This window comes from Nyctereutes procyonoides, unplaced genomic scaffold (genome assembly GCF_905146905.1).
Source record: "Nyctereutes procyonoides isolate TBG_1078 unplaced genomic scaffold, NYPRO_anot_genome, whole genome shotgun sequence".
NCBI lineage: Eukaryota > Metazoa > Chordata > Mammalia > Carnivora > Canidae > Nyctereutes > Nyctereutes procyonoides.
The window spans coordinates 65,018,118-65,041,382 of NW_026575125.1; the positions used below are offsets into that span (position 1 = coordinate 65,018,118).

The 23,265-nt window shown below is 38.9% G+C and overlaps 1 protein-coding gene across 4 annotated transcripts in view; it reads right to left on the bottom strand.

Annotated features, from left to right (window-relative positions):
* The window catches only part of CHM (CHM Rab escort protein), a 274,974-nt gene that overhangs the window by 32,245 nt on the left and 219,464 nt on the right, over positions 1-23,265 (bottom strand). For all 4 annotated transcript variants that reach the window (XM_055337921.1, XM_055337920.1, XM_055337918.1 and 1 more), the window contains one exon: positions 15,949-16,045. In XM_055337921.1, coding sequence (XP_055193896.1) covers positions 15,949-16,045 — 97 coding nt within the window. The remainder of the gene's footprint in view (positions 1-15,948; positions 16,046-23,265) is intronic.

A 23,265-nucleotide genomic window follows, 5' to 3' on the forward strand; every position in this document is an offset into this window, starting at 1 on the left:
AATGAACTGGAGAAAGAACAGAAAATAAAGCCTAAATTCAGCAAGAGAAGAGGAAAAAATAAAGATTAGAGCAGAGACCAGTGAAATAGAAATCAGAAGAACAGATCAATAAAGCTAGAAGTTGGTTTTTTGAAAGAATCAACAAGATCCATAAACCCTACCCATACTTTTCAAAAAGAAAAAAGGACCAAAGTAAAAAAGAAACCATAAATGAAATGGGAGAGAGATCATAACACACACCAAAACCATACAAACAATTATAAGAGCATATTATGAACAACTATATGCCACTGAATTAGGCAATCTGGAAGAAATGGATGCATTCCTAGAAACATATAAACTACCAACACTGAAACAGGAAGAAATAGAAAACCTGAACAGAGCCATAACCAGTAAAGTAATAGTATCAGTAATCAAAAATCTCCCAACAAGCAAGAATCCAGGACCAGTTAGACTCTCAGTGAAATTCTACCAAATATTTAAAGAGGTATTAATACCCATTCTTCTGAAGCTGTTCCAAAAAACAGAAATGAAAGGAAAACTGCCAAACTCATTCTATGAGGCCAGCATTACTCAATCCCCAAACCAGACAAAGACTCCAAGAAAAAGCAGATTTACAGACCAATATCCCTGATGAACAGATGCAAAAATTCTCACCAAGATACTAGCTAATAGGATCCAACAGTACATTAAAATGATTATTAGGTCGATCAGTGGATTAAGCATCTGCCTTTGGCTCAGGTCATGATCTCAGGGTCCTGGGATCGAGCCCCACATCAGGCTTGTGCTCCGTGAGGAGTCTGCTTCTCTCTCTCCCTCTGCCCCTTCCCCCTGCTTGTGCACACAACTTCTCCCAAATAAATAAATAGAATCTTTTTTTTAAAGGATTATTCACCACAACGCAGTGGGATGTATTCCCAGGCTGCAAGCAAGGTTCAAGAGCTGCAAATCAATCAATGTAATACAACACATTAACAAAAGGACAGGAACCAAATAATCCTCTCAATAGATGCAGAAATAGAATTTGACAAAATATAACATCTTTTCTTGATTAAAACTCTCTGCAATGTAGGGACAGAGGGAACATACCTCAATATTATAAAAGCCATATATGAAAAACCCACACCTAATATGATCTACAATGGGAAAAAGCTAATAGCTTTTTTCCTAAGGTCAGGAACACGACAGGATGTCCACTCTCATCACTGTTGTTCTATATAGTACTAGAAGTTCTAGTCTCAGCAATTAGACAACAAAAAGAAATAAAAGGCATCCAAATTAGCAAGGAAGAAATCAAACTGTCTCTCTTAACAGATAACATGATATTTTATATGGAAAACCAGAAAGACTCCACACAAGAACTGCTAGAATACAGCAATTTAGCAAAATGGCAGGATATAAAATCATTGCACAGAAGTCAGCTGAATTTCTATATGCTAACGATGAGACAGAAGAAAGAGAAATTAAGGAATCGGTCCCATTTACAAGTGCACCAATACCTATAAGATACACCTAGGAATAAACCTAACCAAAAAAGTAAAGAATCTGTACTCTGAAATTTATATAATACTTATGAATGAAGTTGAGGAAGACACAAAGAAATAGAAAAACATTCCATGCTCATGGATTGTAACAATAAATATTATTAAAATGTGTATGCTACCCAGAAAAATCTACACATTGAATGCAATCCCTATCAAAATATCATGAACATTTTCATAGAGCTGGAGCAAATAATCCTAAAATTTGTATGGAACCAAAAAGACCCCAAATAGCCAAAGGAATGTTGAAAAAGAAAACCAAAGCTGGTGGCATCACAAGGTCTGGCTTCAAACTCTATTACAAAGTTGTAATCATCAAGACAGTTTGGTGCTGGCACAAAAACAGACACATAGATCAATGGAACAGAATAGAGAACCCAGAGATGGATCCTCAACTCTATGGTCAACCAGTCTCTGACAAAGCAGGAAAATATATACAATGTAAAAAAGAGTCTCTCCAACAAATTGTGTTGGAAAAATTGGGCAGCACATATAGAAGAAAGAAACTCACCATTTTCTTAGCCATACACAAAAATAAACTCAAAATCTATAAAGACCTAGATGTGAGACAGGAATCCATCAAATCCTAGAGAACACAGGAAGCAACTTCCTGCAGCAATTTCTTGCTAGACACATCTTCGAAGGCAAGGGAAACAAAAACAAAAATGAACTATTGGGACTTCATCAAGATAAAAAGCTTCTGCTCAGCAAAGGAAACAGTCAACAAACTAAAAGACAACCTTCAGAATGGGAGAGGGTATTTGTAAATATCTTATCAGACAGGGAGCTAGTATCTAAAATCTATAAAGAATTTACCAATTCAACACCTAAAAAACAAAAAGTCTGGTGAAGAAATGGATGGAAGACATGAACAGACATTTCTCCAAAGACTTACACATGGCCAGCAGGAACATGAAAAAATGCTCAATGTCACTCGGCATCAGGGAAATAAAAATTAAAACCACAATGAGATAGCACCTCACACCAGTCAGAATGGCTAAAACTAACAAGTTAGAAAACAACAGATGTTGGCGAGGGGAGAAAGGGGAATCCTTTTATACTCTTTGTGGGGGATACAAGCTGCTAAAGCCATTCTGGAGAACAGTATAGAGGTTCCTCAAAAAGCTAAAAATAGAGCTACCCTAGGACCCATCAGTTGCACTACGAGGTATTTATCCAAAGGATACAGTGATTTGAAGAGGCACTGCACCCAAATGTTTATAGCAGCATTGTCCACAATAACCAAAACATGGAAGAGCCCAGATGTCCATCAAGAGATAAATGGATAAAGAAAATGTGGTATGCATGCATGCATACACACACACACACACACACACACACACACACACACACACACACAGGAATATTACTCAACCATCAAAAATGAAATCTTACCATTCGCAACAATGTGGGTAGAACTAAAGGGTATTATGCTAAGTGAAATAAAGCAATTAGGGAAAGACAATTAACATATGATTTCATTCATATGAGGAATTTAAGAAACAAAAAGATTATCCTGGGGAAGGGAGCAAAAAATAAAACAAGATGAAATCAGAGAGGGAGACAAACCATAAGAGACTCTTAACTACAGGAAACAAACAGGGTTGCTGGAGGAGAAGTGGGTGGGAGGATGGGCTAACTAGGTGATGGGCATTAAGAAGGGCACTTGAAATGATGAGCACTGGGTGTTGCATACAACTGTTAAATCACTAAACTCTATCTCTGAAACTAATAATATACTATATAGTAATGAATTTAAATAAAATTTAAAAAATAACTGTAAGAAGCAGTATATTATGGTGAGTAAAATATATAGGCTCTAGAGTCAGACTGACTGGATTTAAAGTTTGCTTCTCCCTACTACAAGTTCTGTGACCTTGGGTAAATCATTTACCTTTCTGTGCTTCAGTTTCCTCATCTGAATAATAGAGAAGACAATGGGCTGAATCACAGAATTTTTGTGAGGGTTAAATTAAATCAATCAAATTAAAGTACTTAAAACAGTGCCTACACATATTGTTTAATAAATGTTATCATTATAAAAAAAGAATAAATGTTAACCCCTAGAGGGAAGTTCAAGTTTCTACCAAAAAGAGGAGCAAATGTCTAAGTGCATGAATGAGGCAGGAAAAGTTTGAAAAAGGTGGTTAATATATGAACTAGGACTCAAAGGATGAAGAAACATTTAACTAGTTGGCAAGGCCACATTAGGGCAAGGGAAGAGTTTGTGCAAAGGCACAAAGGGGAGAGAAAACATGATAATATTAAAAATAATATTTTGTTATATGTAGTACCCATACCCAGTATATTAGCAATGGTATTCTTTTTTAAAAATTTTATTTATTTCAGAGAGAGAGAGTGACAAAGAGAGAGAGAGCACACAAGCATGAACAGGGGGAGGGGTAGAGGGAGAAGCAGACTCCCTCTGAGCAAGGAGCCTGATGTGGGGCTCATTTCCAGGACCCTGGTATCTTGACTAGAGCCACTCAGGCACCCCAGCAATGGTATTCTTGCATCAAGAGTAGCTGCCATTTCTTATATGCTTAACTCTTTGGTCAGGCACTGTGAGATTAATGTTTTATAAATACTGAATCTTTACAACAGCTCTAATTCATATATCCATTGGCATGCAATGTTTCCTAGGACCTCAATAAATATTTGTTAAATGACTATCACTGTGGAATGGTATGACACTATTTTCTTTATTGTAAGAGAGGAAAAACCCCATAGTTTTAAGGTTGGCACAATGTGATGACAATTTATGAGAAGAGAAAGAAAAGTGTATGAGGGAAGCATTTAAAAAAAAAGATTAGCCTTAGTTTCCTTATATATAAAATGGAACTAATAGTACCTACTTCAAAGGGTTAAGAAATGCATGAAATAACTAATGGGAGTACTTACCTCATTACTGACTCCCAGCAAATAATTCACAAAAGCTGTTACTATTATTATTATATTTCAAAGATAAACATCATCATATGACCTTGGACAAATGATCTTGCCATCTCTACTCCTTCTAGGCAGGCCTAAGACCTATACAATAGTCTTGGTTACTCTTACCCGGCTGACTGACAGTCCCTGTGTAAATGCAAGAATGAGTAGGGACTATAAGTCTGCATCACTACAAACTGCTTAAATATATACTGTCAAGGAGTATACTTCATCCAAAAGCAGGGATCTCTCATAATTGGAAAGTGCAGATGCTCTACTACCACGTCTAACCATACAATATTTGTACTCTGAAGAATTTAATATGAGGGAAGTTCTTTGACCTTTGTAGTGATTCCATAAATAAATATAACTCTATTATATGAGAAAGCTATTCAGACAAGTACATACTTGTAAAACATATTTTAGTGTTTTTCCCCCAAAATACACTGGACATTAAACTATGTCAAAATACCAGGGAAATGTCCAGGGGATACTTAAACTAACTATGATGTTGCTTATAAAAGAAAATGTGAAGGTTACAGTTCCACTTCATGCTACTTATGACTGCAGAAGAGCCATTCATTGTCTTCAATAAGTAGGAAGGCTTTTCTGAATAAGCTAACATGAAGAAGAGGTGTGGGAATGGGAGAGTATACACATACACATAAATAAATGAATTAAGTGGGAACAGAATCCAGATGACAATGAAGGAAGGAGCCATGTGAAAAAAAACTTAACTTCCCTAAGTTAGGTCACTGATTACAATGGTACAGGGCAATTTGGGAAAGCAGTTTAAAATTTCAGGAAATATTTACCAAATTAGGAAGATTTGAGAATATGAAGATTAAAGATAAATAGTTAAATGTAATGACCACATGGAACATTTTTATATCTTATAGTGGCCTGAAAATATACACCTGAAACTGTGGATTCAATTGGACATAATCAAAATATAACTGTCAAATATGTGGTAGGTCAAATTTTAATCACACTGTTATACATTTATGCAATATGATCCTTTATATTTGTGGCAAATCAAAGTAAACAAACAGAAAAATGTGTCAATTATCTGTATTCTCATCATTTAGGGATAACCACTGTATGATTATTTTGGTATATACTCCTTGGAATTTATTTGGGTAATATGAGGATGTATCAAAACATGCACAAATGTGTGTGTTTACGTGTGAATAAATACACATGAATATATTTATTCCTCACAATAAAAATTAGTTCAAAAATTTTACTCATAAAACTTACATAAGCAAACCTTACATTATCATAATACGGAACAGCAGAGTCTCTTATGTACCATTTTTTTGCCATAAAATAGAAGTTTACTTGCAAACACAAATGGCCAATGACAACCCCCTTTACTGCCAACATCCTCTAGTACATTGCCAGCAGCTCGCCCCAGCCCTTAACCTTCTCATCATCTACCTCAGGGGAGATGAATTCAGACTGAGTTGTTCTGCCTTCTATCTTTTTTGCAATACTCTTCAATAAAGATTTCCTTGTCTTTTAAACTTTGATGCAATCTTTGCTTTGACACCACCTTTTCACCCTGAAAAGGCATTTCATTCTTTTGTAGCGGTGGCTTTCAAACTTTCATGTGTTTCTGAATCACCTATAGGGCTTCTCAGAACATGGTTTCTGAAGTAGAAGGCCAGAGTTGGGTTTTCATATATTTCCAACAAGTCTCCAGATAAGATATGGCTGGTCCAGAGACCATATTTTGGCCTAATTTTTCTACAAACTGTTCTAAACTTCTTAGGCCCGGAGGTTCCAGCACATTTGTTATAATGAAGTCACTTCTGGAGCTGACAGAGATGTATTCTTCAACACAATCTTCTCACTTTTTTTAATGTTTATGTTAATTCCAGTAGAGTTAACATATAGTGTTATATTTGTTCCAGGTGAACAACACAGTGATTCAACAGTTCTGTACATCACTCAGTGCTCATCATAAGTGTACTCCTTAATCCTCATCACATATTTCAGCCATCTCTCTACCTACCTCCTCTTGGATAACCCTCATTTGTGCTTAAACAAGGGCTTGTTTCTTGGCTTGTCTCTCTCATTTTTCCTTTGATCATGTTTCATTTCTTAAATTACACATGAGTGAAGTCAGATAGTATTTGCCATTTTCTGACTTATTTCACTTTGCATTATTTCTAGCTGCATTCATGTTGTTGCAAGTGTCAAGATTTCATTATTTTTATGGCTGAATAATATTCCACTGCATATATATAGACCACATCTTCTTTATCCATTCACCTATTGATGGGCACATGAGTTGCTTCCATAAATTTTCTAGTGTAAATAATGCTGCAATAAATACAGGGGTGTATGTATTCCTTCAAATTAGTGTTTTGTACCTCTTGGTAAAAAAAAAATACACCAGTTCTATTTTTAACTTTCTGAGGAACCTCTATATTATTTTACACAGTGGCTACAGCAGTTTGCATTGGCATCAACAGTGCACAAGTGTTCCTTTTTTTTACACCCTTACCAATACCTGTTTTTTTTCTAAAGTTGATTTTAAGCATTCTGACAGGTATGAGATGATAGCTCACTGTAATTTTGATTTGCCTTTCCTTGATTTTAAGTGATATTGAGAATCTTTTCATGAGTCCATTGGCCATCTGTGTGTCTTCTATGGAATAATGCCTGTTCATGTCATCTGTTCATTTTTAAGTTGGGTGTTGAGTTGTAAAAGTTCTTTATATATTTTAGATAGGAACCCTTTATAGAATATGTCATAACCAAATATCTTCATGAATTCTGTGAATTGCCTTTTAGTTTTGTTCACTGTTTCCTTCACCTTGCAAAAGCTTTTAATTTTGATGTAGTTCAGTATTTTATTTCTGGCTTTGCTTCCCTTGCCTTAGGAGACATATAACATAATGTCAGAAAAATTATCAACTATGCATGCCCTCTAGGATTTTTATGGATTCATGTTTCACATTTAAGTCTTTAATTCTGGAGAGGAGGGGCAAGATGGCGGAAGAGTAGGGTCTCCAAATCAACTGTCCCCACCAAATTACCTAGATAACCTTCAAATCATCCTGAAAATCTACGAATTCGGCCTGAGATTTAAAGAGAGAAGAGCTGAAACGCTACAGTGAGAAGAGTTCGTGCTTCTATCAAGGTAGGAAGACAGAGAAAAAGAAAAAAAAGGCCTCCGAGGGGGAGGGGCCCCGCGAGGAGCCAGGCTGAGGCCGGAGCGAGTGTCCCCAGGACAGGAGAGCCCCGTCCTGGAGAAGCAGGAGCTGCACCAACCTTCCCGGGCGGAAAGGGGCTCGCAGGGAGTTAGAGCAGGACCCAGGAGGGCGGGGATGCCCTCGGGCTCCCTGGGACACTAACAGACACCTGCACCCCGGGAGAGTGCGCCGAGCTCCCTAAGGGCTGCAGTACCCAGAACCCGGAGCAGCTCGGAGGGACTCGGGCGGCGACTCCGCGGAGGGGGCTCCAGGGCGGGAGCGCGAATCCAACAGCGCAGGCCGGGAGCACAGGGCGCCGGGACACAGCCCAGGATCCGGCCTCCCCCGGGACAGGCAGAGGCCGGGAGGGCCCAGGACAGCAAGGACGCTCCTGCCCCGAGCTGAGCAGATCAGCGGCCCCGCCCCGGAGCCTCCAGGACCTGCACACGGAGAGCCCTGTAGTTCCTGCGGAGGCTGAATCCAGGCTTCCAGAGTTGCCATAGCAACTGCGGCTGTTCCTCCTGGGGCCTCAAGGGGTAAACAACCCCCGCTGAGCCCTGCAGCAGGCAGGGGCAGAGCAGCTCCCCCAAGTGCTAACACCTGAAAATCAGCACAACAGGCCCCTCCCCCAGAAGACCAGCTAGAAGGACCAGTTCCAGGGGAAGTCAAGGGACTTAAAGTCTACAGATTCAGAAGATACTCCCCCGTGTTTTTTTTTTTCTTCTTTCTTTTCTTTTTGATTTCTGATTGCTTCCCCCACCCCCCCTTTTTATCACCTTTCTTTCTTTTTCTTTCTCTTTTTCTTCCCTTTTTTTCTTTTTCTTTTTTCTCTTTCTCTTTTCTTTCCTTCTCTCTCTTTCTCTCCTTTTCCCAATACAACTTGTTTTTGGCCACTCTGCACTGAGCAAAATGACTAGAAGGAAAACCTCACCTCAAAAGAAAGAATCAGAAACAGCCCTCTCTCCCACAGAGTTACAAAATCTGGATTACAATTCAATGTCAGAAAGCCAATTCAGAAGCACTATTATACAGCTACTGGTGGCTCTAGAAAAAAGCATTAAGGACTCACGAGACTTCATGACTGCAGAATTTAGATCCAATCAGGCAGAAATTAAAAATCAATTGAATGAGATGAAATCCAAACTAGAAGTCCTAACGATGAGGGTTAACGAGGTGGAAGAACGAGTGAGTGACATAGAAGACAAGTTGATGGCAAAGAGGGAAACTGAGGAAAAAAGAGACAGACAAATCAAAGACCATGAAGACAGATTAAGGGAAATAAATGACAGCCTAAGGAAGAAAAACCTACATTTAATTGGGGTTCCCGAGGGCGCCGAAAGGGACAGAGGGCCAGAATATGTATTTGAACAAATCCTAGCTCAAAACTTCCCCAATCTGGGAAGGGAAACAGGCATTCAGATCCAGGAAATAGAGAGATCCCCCCCTAAAATCAATAAAAACCGTTCAACACCTCGACATCTAATAGCGAAGCTTGCAAATTCCAAAGATAAAGAGAAGATCCTTAAAGCAGCAAGAGACAAGAAGTCCCTGACTTTCATGGGGAGGAATATTAGGGTAACAGCAGACCTCTCCACAGAGACGCGGCAGGCCAGAAAGGGCTGGCAGGATATATTCACGGTCCTAAATGAGAAGAACATGCAACCAAGAATACTCTATCCAGCAAGGCTCTCATTCAAAATGGAAGGAGAGATAAAGAGCTTCCAAGACAGGCAGGAACTGAAAGAATATGTGACCTCCAAACCAGCTCTGCAAGAAATTTTAAGGGGGACTCTTAAAATTCCCCTTTAAGAAGAAGTTCAGTGGAACAATCCACAAAAACAACGACTAAATAGATATCATGATGACACTAAACTCATATCTGACAAGAGTAACTCTGAACGTGAACGGGCTTAATGACCCCATCAAAAGGCACAGGGTTTCAGACTGGATAAAAAAGCAGGACCCATCTATTTGCTGTCTACAAGAGACTCATTTTAGACAGAAGGACACCTACACCCTGAAAATAAAAGGTTGGAGAACCATTTACCATTCAAATGGCTCCCAAAAGAAAGCAGGGGTAGCCATCCTTATATCAGATAAACTAAAATTTACCCCGAAGACTGTAGTGAGAGACGAAGAGGGACACTATATCATACTTAAAGGATCTATCCAGCAAGAGGACTTAACAATCCTCAATATATATGCCCCGAATGTGGGAGCTGCCAAATACTTAAATGAATTATTAACCAAAGTGAAGAAATACTTAGAAAATAATACACTTATACTTGGTGACTTCAATCTAGCTCTTTCTACCCTCGATAGGTCTTCTAAGCACAACATCTCCAAAGAAACGAGAGCTTTAAATCATACACTGGACCAGATAGATTTCACAGATATCTACAGAACTTTGCATCCAAACTCAACTGAATACACATTCTTCTCAAGTGCACATGGAACTTTCTCCAGAATAGACCACATACTGGGTCACAAATCGGGTCTGAACTGATACCAAAAGATTGGGATCGTCCCCTGCATATTCTCAGACCATAACGCCTTGAAATTAGAACTCAATCACAAGAAGAAGTTTGGAAGGACCTCAAACATGTGGAGGTTAAGGACCATCCTGCTAAAAGATAAAAGGGTCAACCAGGAAATTAAGGAAGAATTAAAAAGAGTCATGGAAACTAATGAGAATGAAGATACAACTGTTCAAAATCTTTGGGATGCAACAAAAGTAGTCCTGAGGGGGAAATACATCGCAATACAAGCATCCATTCAAAAACTGAAAAGAACTCAAATACAAAAGCTAACCTTACACATAAAGGAGCTAGAGAAGAAGCAGCAAATCGACCCGACCCCCAGCAGAAGAAGAGAATTAATTAAAATTCGAGCAGAATTCAACGAAATTGAGACCAGAAGAACTGTGGAACAGAGCAATAGAAGCAGGAGTTGGTTCTTTGAAAGAATTAATAAGATAGATAAACCATTAGCCAACCTTATTAAAAAGAAGAGAGAGAAGACTCAAATTAATAAAATCATGAATGAGAAAGGAGAGATCACTACCAACACCAAGGAAATACAAACGATTTTAAAAACATATTATGAACAGCTCTACGCCAATAAATTAGGCAATCTAGAAGAAATGGACGCATTCCTGGAAAGCCACAAACTACCAAAACTGGAGCAGGAAGAAATAGAAAACCTGAACAGGCCAATAACCAGGGAGGAAATTGAAGCAGTCATCAAAAACCTCCCAAGACACAAGAGTCCAGGGCCAGATGGCTTCCCAGGGGAATTCTATCAAACGTTTAAAGAAGAAACCATACCTATTCTACTAAAGCTGTTTGGAAAGATAGAAAGAGATGGAGTACTTCCAAATTCGTTCTATGAGGCCAGCATCACCTTAATTCCAAAACCAGACAAAGACCCCACCAAAAAGGAGAATTACAGACCAATATCCCTGATGATCATGGATGCAAAAATTCTCAACAAGATACTAGCCAATAGGATCCAACAACACATTAAGAAAATTATTCACCATGACCAAGTAGGATTTATCCCCGGGACACAAGGCTGGTTCAACACTCGTAAAACAATCAATGTGATTCATCATATCAGCAAGAGAAAAACCCAGAACCACATGATCCTCTCATTAGATGCAGAGAAAGCATTTGACAAAATACAGCATCCATTCCTGATCAAAACTCTTCAGAGTGTAGGGATAGAGGGAACTTTCCTCGACATCTTAAAAGCCATCTACGAAAAGCCCACAGCAAATATCATTTTCAATGGGGAAGCACTGGGAGCCTTTCCCCTAAGATCAGGAACAAGACAGGGATGTCCACTCTCCCCACTGCTATTCAACATAGTATTGGAAGTCCTAGCCTCCGCAATCAGACAACAAAAAGACATTAAAGGCATTCAAATTGGCAAAGAAGAAGTCAAACTCTCCCTCTTGCCGATGACATGATACTCTACATAGAAAACTCAAAAGCCTCCACCCCAAATTGCTAGAACTCATACAGCAATTTGGTAGCGTGGCAGGATGCAAAATCAATGCCCAGAAATCAATGGCATTCCTATACACTAACAATGAGACTGAAGAAAGAGAAATTAAGGAGTCAATCCCATTTACAATTGCACCCAAAAGCATAAGATACCTAGGAATAAACCTAACCAAAGAGGTAAAGGATCTATACCCTAAATACTATAGAACACTTCTGAAAGAAATTGAGGAAGACACAAAGAGATGGAAAAATATTCCATGCTCATGGATTGGCAGAATTAATATTGTGAAAATGTCAATGTTACCCAGGGCAATTTACACGTTCAATGCAATCCCTATCAAAATACCATGGACTTTCTTCAGAGACTTAGAACAAATTATTTTAAGATTTGTGTGGAATCAGAAAAGACCCCGAATAGCCAGGGGAATTTTAAAAAAGAAAACTATCTCTGGGGGCATCACAATGCCAGATTTCAGGTTGTACTACAAAGCTGTGGTCATCAAGACAGTGTGGTACTGGCACAAAAACAGACACATAGATCAATGGAACAGAATAGAGAACCCAGAAGTGGACCCTGAACTTTATGGTCAACTAATATTCGATAAAGGAGGAAAGACTATCCACTGGAAGACAGTCTTTTCAATAAATGGTGCTGGGAAAATTGGACATCCACATGCAGAAGAATGAAACTAGACCACTCTCTTGCACCATACACAAAGATAAACTCAAAATGGATGAAAGATCTAAATGTGAGACAAGATTCCATCAAAATCCTAGAGGAGAACACAGGCAACACCCTTTTCTGAACTTGGCCACAGTAACTTCTTGCAAGATACATCCACGAAAGCAAAAGAAACAAAAGCAAAAATGAACTATTGGGACTTCATCAAGATAAGAAGCTTTTGCACAGCAAAGGATACAGTCAACAAAACTAAAAGACAACCTACAGAATGGGAGAAGATATTTGCAAATGACGTATCAGATAAAGGGCTAGTTTCCAATATCTATAAAGAACTTATTAAACTCAACAGCAAAGAAACAAACAATCCAATCATGAAATGGGCAAAAGACATGAAGAGTAATGTCACAGAGGAAGACATAGACATGGCCAAGATGCACATGAGAAAATGCTCTGCATCACTTGCCATCAGGGAAATACAAATCAAATCCACAATGAGATACCACCTCACACCAGTGAGAATGGGGAACATTAACAAGGCATGAAACAACAAATGTTGGAGAGGATGTGGAGAAAAGGGAACCCTCTTACACTGTTGGTGGGAATGTGAACTGGTGCAGCCACTCTGGAAAACTGTGTGGAGGTTCCTCAAAGAGTTAAAAATAGACCTGCCCTACGACCCAGCAATTGCACTGTTGGGGATTTACCCCAAAGATTCAGATGCAATGAAACGCCGGGACACCTGCACCCCGATGTTTCTAGCAGCCATGTCCACAGTAGCCAAACTGTGGAAGGAGCCTCGGTGTCCATCGAAAGACGAATGGATAAAGAAGATGTGGTTTATGTATACAATGGAATATTACTCAGCCGTTAGAAACGACAAATACCCACCATTTGCTTCAACGTGGATGGAACTGGAGGGCATTATGCTGAGTGAAGTAAGTCAATCGGAGAAGGACAAACAGGGTATGTTCTCATTCATTTGGGGAATGTGAATAATAGTGAAAGGGAATATAAGGGAATGGAGAAGAAATGTGGGGGAAATATCAGAAAGGGAGACAGAACATAAAGACTCCTAACTCTGGGAAATGAACTAGGGGTGGTGGAAGGGGAGGAGGGCGGGGGGTGGGGGTGAATGGGTGACGGGCACTGAAGGAGACACTTGACGGGATGAGCACTGGGTGTTATTCTGTATGTTGGTAAATCGAACACCAATAAAAATTAATTTATTAAAAAAAAGAAAAAAGTTTACCTATTGTATGATTCATTCTATATGATATTGTCAAAACGACAAAATTACTAAAGTGGAAAGCAGCTTAGTGGTTGCTAGGGATTAAGTAGCTAATGTTGTGAGGGAAGGCTATAGCTATGGCTATAAAAGGGTAATACTAAGGAGATCCTTGTCGTGATGGTCACAATAATCTACACGTGTGATGAAATTGCATATGCACATTATAACAATATCAAACTCCTGATTTTGATATTGTAGTATAATTTGGTAAAAACAGAACTACTGGAAAAAATTGGGTGAAAGGTACCTGGGACTTCTCAGTTCTATCTTAACAAATACTTATGAATCTATAACTGCAAAATAAAGAAACCTGTACACTTTGACCCAATTAATTCCACACAAAGTTTTTTTTTATAATGTATACCTTTTTTAAAAAAGATTTTATTTATTCATGAGACACACACACACACAGAGAAAGAGAGAGAGAGAGAGGGAGAGAGAGATAGAGAGAGAGAGAGGCAGAGACACAGGCAGAGGGAGAAGCAGGCTCCATGCAGGGAGCCTGATGTGGGACTCGATCCCGGGTCTCCAGGATCACGCCCTGGGCTGAAGGTGGTGGCTAAACCACTGAGCCACCCGGGCTGCCCAATACAAAGAGATTTTTTAAAAATAATGGAATTTCACAAATATTTGTTTATTAGGTTGACTGTTTCTTATAGGACTATGTAACAATTTTCAAAACTCTTAATCTCAACACCATGGGATTAAATAAAAATGGCATATCCACAATCACTGAAAATATCACAGATATTGAAAAAGACTGTTGTATTAAGTATTTTTAAAAAGTAGAGTATAAAATATATTAAATAGCATTGCATATTTATGGAAATATGCATGTATACACATATAAAAAACAAGATAAAGAAACACACAGCAAGTGTCTATTATCTATGGGTAAAAGGATTATTGTAGTTTTACTTTTCTTTTGTACATCTTTCAAATTGTCAATAGTATGTATTAGACTGGATATACAAAAACATTTCATACAGAAAAATAATTCATAAAAATTTACAAAAAATATTCACAAATATAAAACAAATGTAATTGTATCCAAGATACTAGCACAGATAAAAAGACATAAAAAAAACAAGGTAAGTAATAGGGAAAAATAATGGTAATTGTCATGGTAATAATTTATTTAATTCAAAAAATCACTATAAAAGGTGAAAACCAACAATGAGCTACTTTTCAAACTGAAATTTAGGACTATGGCAAAAAGGGACAAGTTTTCTTCATTCTTCCTGCTGGCAACAGGCTCCCAATTCTCTCTATTTAACCATATTTTTGATATCTTTTAGTAAGTAGTAGTTCTACACTTGAAGACATATTCATGTCTTCATGGACTATGCCAAACCAGATTAGTCTTCCACTTTTCATAATTCATATAATGGTCTGAATAAAACTTAATATAAATTTACCGTATTATAAAAATTCTAACATGCTTCCATCCTATGAATCTCTACAGTCCACTATTCGTTAGTACTTGTCTTGTGGTACTTTCATATTCTCCTCTTACAGCTACTTTTGTGTGTCTTATTTGTTGCACTAGATTGTGAGTTCCCTAAGGTCAGATCTATGTCATACTCATCTTTACCTATCCTGAAATGTCTAGCAGAATACACTGCACATAGTTAATACCATCTTGTTCTATTAGGTGTGCAATAAGGTTATAAACATTTCAAATCAGGCATACCACCCTCTGCTTTTTTGTAATTCCTACGGTACATAGTTTAGGTTTAGGTATAATGATATCTAAGGTATCCTTGCTGATTTCTACTTACTGAAGCATCTTTAAGAAATATGTTCTATAAGACATGATATCTGACAGTGCTAGAGACAGAAATTTTGATACATATTGGTAAAAGAACATAAAGAGCATAAAGTAGTACCTAACTTTAGAGTCATAAAAAAAATAGAGGATTTACATATTTAGAAATTCATGAACTGGATTAAGAATTCTAAGGAAAATCAAAGAAAATACGTAGTAAAGAAAATAAATTTTGTGAAAGTAGGTTTCTAATAAGCTTAAGTAAGATTATAGAAAGAATTGGAAAGTCACAGAAATTCTTTCACTGGAGGGTTTATAAATTGTGCCTATGAAGATTTAGCCACAAAAATTATTAGAGGCAAGGGGAATGTATAAAATGACTTACTGTATGAACATAAAGTGTGTGAATAAATAATGTGAATACAAAAATATATGGCAAAACTAAAAACAGAACTCAACTTTATCAGTGGCTGCCCCCCTTTATTACCTAAACAAACACACAAGACAACTAGATTTTACTGTGCTTACATGTGCCTTTCATGCATGTCATTGTTGAAGAACATAACTCAATGACTCGAACAGCAAAAGTTCTTGGTTCGTCTCCAGGCACTGTCAAAATGGAAATCTAAAAAGTGGAAACAAAATATTAGACATAGCTGGTAGATTTCATTTTCATTCTTCTATCATTACAGTATAGTTAAATTTCAAATTGAGTGTCTTTTTTCAAACTCCATTAATGTTTGAAAAGATTTAGCTGATACGTATATAACTTAGAACAGAATTTGAAACATGTAACATGAGCATGTGTCAGAATATCAAATTTCTGCATTTACATACTTATAAATCATATATATATTGAATTCATATAATTCATAGACAGTATTTCAAATATTATTTTATTTCAAATATTTTTAATATTTAATTCCTCACTTATTTTCAAAGGGTTCAATTATGACTTATAATTTCTGAATTAAATACACTTCGGTATTTGAAAAAGATATTAAATTAATTTTGATTATTCATAGTGGCTAAAAGTAGCGGATACAAAGTACTACAATTTAAAAATGTCACAAGTCTCAGAGATACTGAAATAAGCAAAGCAATAAGTCAACATATAACAAAGTATAGCTGAACATATACCAAAATATTTGAAAATGAATGTCTTCAAATTAATTCCAGGATTCCATTAATAAAATTAGAAACCCAGAGTATACAGTAAAATGGAAAATTATTTTTAAGTAATGTTTATTGATATGCAGTATACTTATATACTATAGGCACTGCTAATATATTACATGCTTTTATACTTACAACTTTAAATGACCATCGGGGAGGAGGGGCAAATTGGCAGAAGAGTAGGGTCCCCAAATCACCTGTCCCCAAAAAATTACCTAGATAACCTTCAAATCATCCTGAAAATCTACGAATTCGGCCTGAGATTTAAAGAGAGAACAGCTGGAATGCTACAGTGAGAAGAGTTCGCGCTTCTATCAAGGTAGGAAGACCGGAAAAAAGAAATAAAGAAACAAAAGGCTTCCGAGGGGTAGGGGCCCCGCGAGGAGCCAGGCTGAGGCCAGGGCGAGTGTCCCCAGGACAGGAGAGCCCCGTCCCGGAGAAGCAGGAGCTGCACCAACCTTCCCGGGCGGGCGGAAAGGGGCTCGCAGGGAGTTGGAGCAGGACCCAGGAGGGCGGGGATGCCCTCGGGCTCCCTGGGACACTAAAAGACACCTGCACCCCGGGAGAGTGCACCGAGCTCCCTAAGGGCTGCAGTACCCAGAACCCGGAGCAGGTCGGAGGGACTCGGGCGGCGACTCCGCGGAGGGGGCTCCAGGGCGGGAGCGCGAATCCAACAGCGCAGGCCGGGAGCACAGGGCGCCGGGACACAGCCCAGGATCCGGCCTCCCCCGGGACAGGCAGAGGCCGGGAGGGCCCAGGACAGCAAGGACGCTCCTGCCCCGAGCTGAGCAGATCAGCGGCCCCGCCCCGGAGCCTCCAGGACCTGCACACGGAGAGCCCTGTAGTTCCTGCGGAGGCTGAATCCAGGCTTCCAGAGTTGCCATAGCAACTGCGGCTGTTCCTCCTGGGGCCTCAAGGGGTAAACAACCCGTGCTGAGCCCTGCAGCAGGCAGGGGCAGAGCAGCTCCCCCAAGTGCTAACACCTGAAAATCAGCACAACAGGCCCCTCCCCCAGAAGACCAGCTAGAAGGACCAGTTCCAGGGGAAGTCAAGGGACTTAAAGTCTACAGATTCAGAAGATACTCCCCCGTGTTTTTTTTTTTTCTTCTTTCTTTTCTTTTTGATTTCTGATTGCTTCCCCCACCCCCCCTTTTTATCACCTTTCTTTCTTTTTCTTTCTCTTTTTCTTCCCTTTTTTTCTTTTTCTTTTTTCTCTTTCTCTTTTCTTTCCTTCTCTCTCTTTCTCTCCTTTTCCCAATACAACTTGTTTTTGGCCACTCTGCACTGAGCAAAATGACTAGAAGGAAAACCTCACCTCAAAAGAAAGAATCAGAAACAGCCCTCTCTCCCACAGAGTTACAAAATCTGGATTACAATTCAATGTCAGAAAGCCAATTCAGAAGCACTATTATACAGCTACTGGTGGCTCTAGAAAAAAGCATTAAGGACTCACGAGACTTCATGACTGCAGAATTTAGATCCAATCAGGCAGAAATTAAAAATCAATTGAATGAGATGAAATCCAAACTAGAAGTCCTAACGATGAGGGTTAACGAGGTGGAAGAACGAGTGAGTGACATAGAAGACAAGTTGATGGCAAAGAGGGAAACTGAGGAAAAAAGAGACAGACAAATCAAAGACCATGAAGACAGATTAAGGGAAATAAATGACAGCCTAAGGAAGAAAAACCTACATTTAATTGGGGTTCCCGAGGGCGCCGAAAGGGACAGAGGGCCAGAATATGTATTTGAACAAATCCTAGCTCAAAACTTCCCCAATCTGGGAAGGGAAACAGGCATTCAGATCCAGGAAATAGAGAGATCCCCCCCTAAAATCAATAAAAACCGTTCAACACCTCGACATCTAATAGCGAAGCTTGCAAATTCCAAAGATAAAGAGAAGATCCTTAAAGCAGCAAGAGACAAGAAGTCCCTGACTTTCATGGGGAGGAATATTAGGGTAACAGCAGACCTCTCCACAGAGACGCGGCAGGCCAGAAAGGGCTGGCAGGATATATTCACGGTCCTAAATGAGAAGAACATGCAACCAAGAATACTCTATCCAGCAAGGCTCTCATTCAAAATGGAAGGAGAGATAAAGAGCTTCCAAGACAGGCAGGAACTGAAAGAATGTGTGACCTCCAAACCAGCTCTGCAAGAAATTTTAAGGGGGACTCTTAAAATTCCCCTTTAAGAAGAAGTTCAGTGGAACAATCCACAAAAACAACGACTAAATAGATATCATGATGACACTAAACTCATATCTGACAAGAGTAACTCTGAACGTGAACGGGCTTAATGACCCCATCAAAAGGCACAGGGTTTCAGACTGGATAAAAAAGCAGGACCCATCTATTTGCTGTCTACAAGAGACTCATTTTAGACAGAAGGACACCTACACCCTGAAAATAAAAGGTTGGAGAACCATTTACCATTCAAATGGCTCTCAAAAGAAAGCAGGGGTAGCCATCCTTATATCAGATAAACTAAAATTTACCCCGAAGACTGTAGTGAGAGACGAAGAGGGACACTATATCATACTTAAAGGATCTATCCAGCAAGAGGACTTAACAATCCTCAATATATATGCCCCGAATGTGGGAGCTGCCAAATACTTAAATGAATTATTAACCAAAGTGAAGAAATACTTAGAAAATAATACACTTATACTTGGTGACTTCAATCTAGCTCTTTCTACCCTCGATAGGTCTTCTAAGCACAACATCTCCAAAGAAACGAGAGCTTTAAATCATACACTGGACCAGATAGATTTCACAGATATCTACAGAACTTTGCATCCAAACTCAACTGAATACACATTCTTCTCAAGTGCACATGGAACTTTCTCCAGAATAGACCACATACTGGGTCACAAATCGGGTCTGAACTGATACCAAAAGATTGGGATCGTCCCCTGCATATTCTCAGACCATAACGCCTTGAAATTAGAACTCAATCACAAGAAGAAGTTTGGAAGGACCTCAAACATGTGGAGGTTAAGGACCATCCTGCTAAAAGATAAAAGGGTCAACCAGGAAATTAAGGAAGAATTAAAAAGAGTCATGGAAACTAATGAGAATGAAGATACAACTGTTCAAAATCTTTGGGATGCAACAAAAGTAGTCCTGAGGGGGAAATACATCGCAATACAAGCATCCATTCAAAAACTGAAAAGAACTCAAATACAAAAGCTAACCTTACACATAAAGGAGCTAGAGAAGAAGCAGCAAATCGACCCGACCCCCAGCAGAAGAAGAGAATTAATTAAAATTCGAGCAGAATTCAACGAAATTGAGACCAGAAGAACTGTGGAACAGAGCAATAGAAGCAGGAGTTGGTTCTTTGAAAGAATTAATAAGATAGATAAACCATTAGCCAACCTTATTAAAAAGAAGAGAGAGAAGACTCAAATTAATAAAATCATGAATGAGAAAGGAGAGATCACTACCAACACCAAGGAAATACAAACGATTTTAAAAACATATTATGAACAGCTCTACGCCAATAAATTAGGCAATCTAGAAGAAATGGACGCATTCCTGGAAAGCCACAAACTACCAAAACTGGAGCAGGAAGAAATAGAAAACCTGAACAGGTCAATATCCAGGGAGGAAATTGAAGCAGTCATCAAAAACCTCCCAAGACACAAGAGTCCAGGGCCAGATGGCTTCCCAGGGGAATTCTATCAAACGTTTAAAGAAGAAACCATACCTATTCTACTAAAGCTGTTTGGAAAGATAGAAAGAGATGGAGTACTTCCAAATTCATTCTATGAGGCCAGCATCACCTTAATTCCAAAACCAGACAAAGACCCCACCAAAAAGGAGAATTACAGACCAATATCCCTAATGAACATGGATGGAAAAATTCTCAACAAGATACTAGCCAATAGGATCCAACAACACATTAAGAAAATTATTCACCATGACCAAGTAGGATTTATCCCCGGGACACAAGGCTGGTTCAACACTCGTAAAACAATCAATGTGATTCATCATATCAGCAAGAGAAAAACCAAGAACCATATGATCCTCTCATTAGATGCAGAGAAAGCATTTGACAAAATACAGCATCCATTCCTGATCAAAACTCTTCAGAGTGTAGGGATAGAGGGAACTTTCCTCGACATCTTAAAAGCCATCTACGAAAAGCCCACAGCAAATATCATTTTCAATGGGGAAACACTGGGAGCCTTTCCCCTAAGATCAGGAACAAGACAGGGATGTCCACTCTCCCCACTGCTATTCAACATAGTATTGGAAGTCCTAGCCTCAGAAATCAGACAACAAAAAGACATTAAAGGCATTCAAATTGGCAAAGAAAAAGTCAAACTCTCCCTCTTCGCCGATGACATGATACTCTACATAGAAAACCCAAAAGCCTCCACCCCAAGATTGCTAGAACTCATACAGCAATTTGGTAGCGTGGCAGGATACAAAATCAATGCCCAGAAGTCAATGGCATTCCTATACACTAACAATGAGACTGAAGAAAGAGAAATTAAGGAGTCAATCCCATTTACAATTGCACCCAAAAGCATAAGATACCTAGGAATAAACCTAACCAAAGAGGTAAAGGATCTATACCCTAAAAACTATAGAACACTTCTGAAAGAAATTGAGGATGACATAAAGAGATGGAAAAATATTCCATGCTCCTGGATTGGCAGAATTAATATTGTGAAAATGTCAATGTTACCCAGGGCAATTTACACGTTTAATGCAATCCCTATCAAAATACCATGGACTTTCTTCAGAGACTTAGAACAAATTATTTTAAGATTTGTGTGGAATCAGAAAAGACCCCGAATAGCCAGGGGAATTTTAAAAAAGAAAACCATAGCTGGGGGCATCACAATGCCAGATTTCAGGTTGTACTACAAAGCTGTGGTCATTAAGACAGTGTGGTACCGGCACAAAAACAGACACATAGATCAATGGAACAGAATAGAGAACCCAGAAGTGGACCCTGAACTTTATGGTCAACTAATATTCAATAAAGGAGGAAAGACGATCCACTGGAAGACAGTCTTTTCAATAAATGGTGCTGGGAAAATTGGACATCCACATGCAGAAGAATGAAACTAGACCACTCTCTTGCACCATACACAAAGATAAACTCAAAATGGATGAAAGATCTAAATGTGAGACAAGATTCCATCAAAATCCTAGAGGAGAACACAGGCAACACCCTTTTTGAACTTGGCCACAGTAACTTCTTGCAAGATACATCCACGAAAGCAAAAGAAACAAAAGCAAAAATGAACTATTAGGACTTCATCAAGATAAGAAGCTTTTGCACAGCAAAGGATACAGTCAACAAAACTAAAAGGCAACCTACAGAATGGGAGAAGATATTTGCAAATGACGTATCAGATAAAGGGCTAGTTTCCAAGATCTATAAAGAACTTCTTAAACTCAACACCAAAGAAACAATCCAATCATGAAATGGGCAAAAGACATGAAGAGAAATCTCACAGAGGAAGACATAGACATGGCCAACATGCACATGAGAAAATGCTCCGCATCACTTGCCATCAGGGAAATACAAATCAAAACCACAATGTGAGATACCACCTCATAGCAGTTAGAATGGGGAAAATTAACAAGGCAGGAAACAACAAATGTTGGAGAGGATGCGGAGAAAATGGAACCCTCTTACACTGTTGGTGGGAATGTGAACTGGTGCAGCCACTCTGGAAAACTGTGTGGAGGTTCCTCAAAGAGTTAAAAATAGACCTGCCCTACGACCCAGCAATTGCACTGTTAGGGATTTACCCCAAAGATTCAGATGCAATGAATCGCCGAAACACCTGCACCCAGACGTTTCTAGCAGCCACGTCCACAATAGCCAAACTGTGGAAGGAGCCTCGGTGCCCATCGAAAGATGAATGGATAAAGAAGATGTGGTTTATGTATACAATGGAATATTACTCAGCCATTAGAAACGACAAATACCCACCATTTGCTTCAACGTGGTTGGAACTGGAGGGTATTATGCTGAGTGAAGTAAGTCAATCGGAGAAGGACAAACAGGGTATGTTCTCATTCATTTGGGGAATATGAATAATAGTGAAAGGGAATATAAGGGAAGGGAGAAGAAATGTGTGGGAAATATCAGAAAGGGAGACAGAACATAAAGACTTCTAACTCTGGGAAATGAACTAGGGGTGGTGCGGGGGGAGGAGGGCGGGGGGTGGGGGTGAATGGGTGACGGGCACTGAGGGGGACACTTGACGGGATGAGCACTGGGTGTTATTCTGTATGTTGGTAAATTGAACACCAATAAAAATTAATTTATGAAAAAAATAATAAATGACCATTGGGTCAATGTTTCTGTGTAAAACCAAAAGTTTCAAATGAATTCTCAATTTAATCTTCAATCTGAAGAAACTATATCCTCTCATATATAAAATACTTTTCAAAGTGTAAAGCCCTATTTACAGTTTTATCTGTGAGCACTAAATGCCTAGGTTTTGACTGGTGATGTCACATTGAGAGCCCACACAGGAAATGCCTACAAGTTCTCAAAACAGAAATTCTTTTAATAACCCTAATTATTCTACTATTATATTACTCATAAGTGTATTTTTGGGCTTAAGAGGTCTCAAAAACTGTGTTCTTCATATTTCTCTTAACTGCCTTTTGCTACTAGCTGTCCATAATACAAA